Raw genomic sequence first — 3,328 nt, 5'->3', positions numbered from 1 at the left:
TAGTTCTGAAAAGAACTGTTGTTGTTGAGAATGTCTCAACGTTAAATAATAGTGATAATAACTTACATGATCTCTCGAGTGTTCTAAAAAATGCTTAGTTGACTGATAAGTTGACTGATGACGCATAGCGGGTTTTTCAAATTGATGACGCGTAGCGAGGTTTTCTATTGACAGGCCCAGTCACGTTGAAGTCTGACGAATAATGACGTATAATGAAAAGATCGAAACATGTGCTGGTACGTATGACGCTTGATTGAAATCAACCAATGAGCGAAGCGCATTAAGATCACGTCTGATGAGTAACGAAAAAGCCGATAAATAAGCGGGCACATGATGTCATGAGTGAAATTAAACAATGAACGATATGTTAAAAGTTTTCTTTTAAAAAAACCAAAAAAAACACGGGGGGATATTTTTAATAATAGTAGTAAAAATAATATACATAAAATAATGGTAGTAATAAAATTTATAATAATGAAAATAAAAGATAGTAGTAATAAAAAATAATAATAATAGTAATAATACTGGTATAAATGTGTGTTTGTTGATGGTAGTGTAGGCTTTTTAAAATAGAGTAAAATTTAGGTAAAAGTATCGTTTTGCTCAACTTCATCCACTAATAACTTTTTAAACTCTAGTCTCTTCGAAATACTGTTATAAAATACTACCAGAATGAATTTCTATAAACCAACAGCCGACTACACCGACTCCATGGTCACTGAGAAGGCGAAGAATACTTTGCAACGCGTTATGCAGCCTACCAAGAAACGGAAAGTTGAAATTGGGCCAAATGCTAGCGCTTCGTTTACACCAACGCTGAAGCCTATTATGGAGAATAAAGAAACTGTCATGTCAACCAAGCGTATTCATTTATCGAAAGAAAGACATGTTGTCGCACAGCGTTGGAACGGTCAGACATATATTTGTATCCGTGAATACTACCGAAAAGAAGACCGTGGAAAATTTTTCCCTAGTAGAAAGGGAATTAATCTTCCTATTAATCAATGGTATCGAATGCTACGACGATCTAATAAAGTTGAAGATATGCTACAAGAGATCAATGGTACAGATGAATGTGGTATTGGAACGGATAAAAACGACAATGGGAAACATCCCGACGAAACAAATGGTGATGAAAATGATATTGGCGGAAAGAGAAAACAAGTTGAGGAAAAAAAGATACAATGCGCAGATGAATGCGGTTCAGCGTCAGAAGAAAATTACAATGAGAAAACTAACACGGTCCCATATTCCGATGTTCTTGTTGGCCTAGATACCGACCCATGTAATCAGGAATACTGGTTTTATCATCCAAAATAGTGATCAGATCAAACAACTTCATACATTTTTGCTCAAAGTGGGAAGCGTTATGGCATTAATCGACCATACCAAACGAAATTTAAGCAATTAGTTGAAGAATATTTGCTAAGCTAACACTGACTTCACGAACTTGTAAATTAATGTAGATTCTATTATGATATGTATATTATTAGTTTGATAGAAACAAAATAAATGAAAAGCTATTTGCTTCTAAAACAAAATTGTATGACTATTTGATATTAATTTACTTGATAAACATTTAAATGCCTAGAGCTCTTAAATATACAATGTATTATTATTATTATTATTATTATTATCATTATTATTATTATTATTATGTAACAGCGATAGATGAGCAATGGGAATTGGATTTCGTGGATTTAACAACACTACAACGCTACAATAAACAATATAGATTTCTCATTACATTTACCGATGTATTATCGAAATATGCGTGGGATATCCTTATTAAGAACAAATCATCCGATACAATGTTGGATGCTATGAAAAAACTTTTATCGAGCAAAAGAAAACCTTTAAAATTTCATACAGATAGAGGTTCAGAATTTACAAACAAAAAGGTTCAAGCATATCTTAAATCACAAGACATACATTTCTTTATGACAAACAATGAAACAAAGGCTAGTGCTGTTGAGAGAGATTCAATAGAACATTAAAAACGAGGTTGTAGAGTTATTTGACGTCTAAAGTTACCAATAAATATATCGATGCGCTTCCCAATGATGTAATTTCTATTATTTGAAGTGCGTTTGCTAATCTAAAAACTCTTATTTAATGAATTTTTAAATTATATATAAATTGTATGCCTCTCACTTATTATTTAAATTTATATTGTATGCTGGTAGTGGAGCAGATACAAAACAAGAACAGCAAGAAAAAACTGATAATAAGTTATAAATATACCACGACCCGAAAATTATGATAATTTCAGAGGGGGTAAAATCATAATTTAAACTGGTTACAATGGTGAAGACGACCATGATGACGTTGGTGATGAGGATGATGGTGATACAATTTGGTTTCAGCAATAAGCAAGAATAGATTTTCATTTATTTTTGTTTGTAGCAAACTAATAATATACATATCGTCATAAAATTTACATTAATTTACAAATTCAATATTAAGAGTTTTTAGATTAGCAAACGCTCTTCAAATAATAGAAATTACATCATTGGGAAGCGCATCGATATATTTATTGGTAACTTTAGGCGTCAAATATCTCTACAACCTCGTTTTTAATGTTCTATTGAATCTCTCTCAACAGCACTAGCCTTTGTTTCATTGTTTGTCATAAAAAAATGTATGTCTTGTGATTTAAGATATGCTTGAACCTTATTGTTTGTAAATTCTGAACCTCTATCTGTATGAAATTTTAAAGGTTTTCTTTTGCCCGATAAAAGTTTCTTCATAGCATCCAACATTGTATCGGATGATTTGTTCTTAATAAGGATAGCCCACGCATATTTCGATAATACATCGGTAAATGTAATGAGAAAACTATATTGTTTATTGTAGCGTTGTAGTGTTGTTAAATCCACGAAATCCAATTCCCACTGCTCATCTATCGCTGTTACATAATAATAATAATAATAATAATAATAATAATAATAATAATAATAATACATTGTATATTTCAGAGCTCTAGGCATTTAAAAGTTTATCAAGTAAATTAATATCAAATAGTCATCTGTATTACTTGCTGTCTCTTATACACATCTTACAATTTTGTTTTAGAAGCAAATAGCTTTTCATTTATTTTGTTTCTATCAAACTAATAATATACATATCATCATAGAATCTACATTAATTTACAAGTTCGTGAATTCAGTGCTAGCTTAGCAACTATTCTTCAACTAATTGCTTAAATTTCGTTTTGGAATGGTCGATTAATGCCACAACGCTTCCCACTTTGAGCAAAATTGTATGAAGTTGTTTGATCTGATCACTATTTTGGATGATAAAACCAGTATTCCTGATTACATGGGTC

The 3,328-nt window shown here is 31.2% G+C and overlaps 1 protein-coding gene across 1 annotated transcript in view; it reads right to left on the bottom strand.

Moving 5' to 3' along the window:
* Nucleotides 1-1,709: 1,709 nt before the first annotated feature.
* Nucleotides 1,710-3,328, bottom strand: part of LOC117109880 (putative RNA polymerase II transcriptional coactivator) — a 2,576-nt gene continuing 957 nt past the window's right edge. Inside the window, exon 2 of the mRNA XM_033252327.1 lies at nt 1,710-1,717. Coding sequence (XP_033108218.1) covers nt 1,710-1,717 — 8 coding nt within the window. The remainder of the gene's footprint in view (nt 1,718-3,328) is intronic.

This window comes from Anneissia japonica, unplaced genomic scaffold (genome assembly GCF_011630105.1).
Source record: "Anneissia japonica isolate Jap-2015-1 unplaced genomic scaffold, ASM1163010v1 scaffold585_len4108843_cov191, whole genome shotgun sequence".
Taxonomy (NCBI): domain Eukaryota; kingdom Metazoa; phylum Echinodermata; class Crinoidea; order Comatulida; family Comatulidae; genus Anneissia; species Anneissia japonica.
This window is presented reverse-complemented; position numbering and strand designations above follow the sequence as displayed.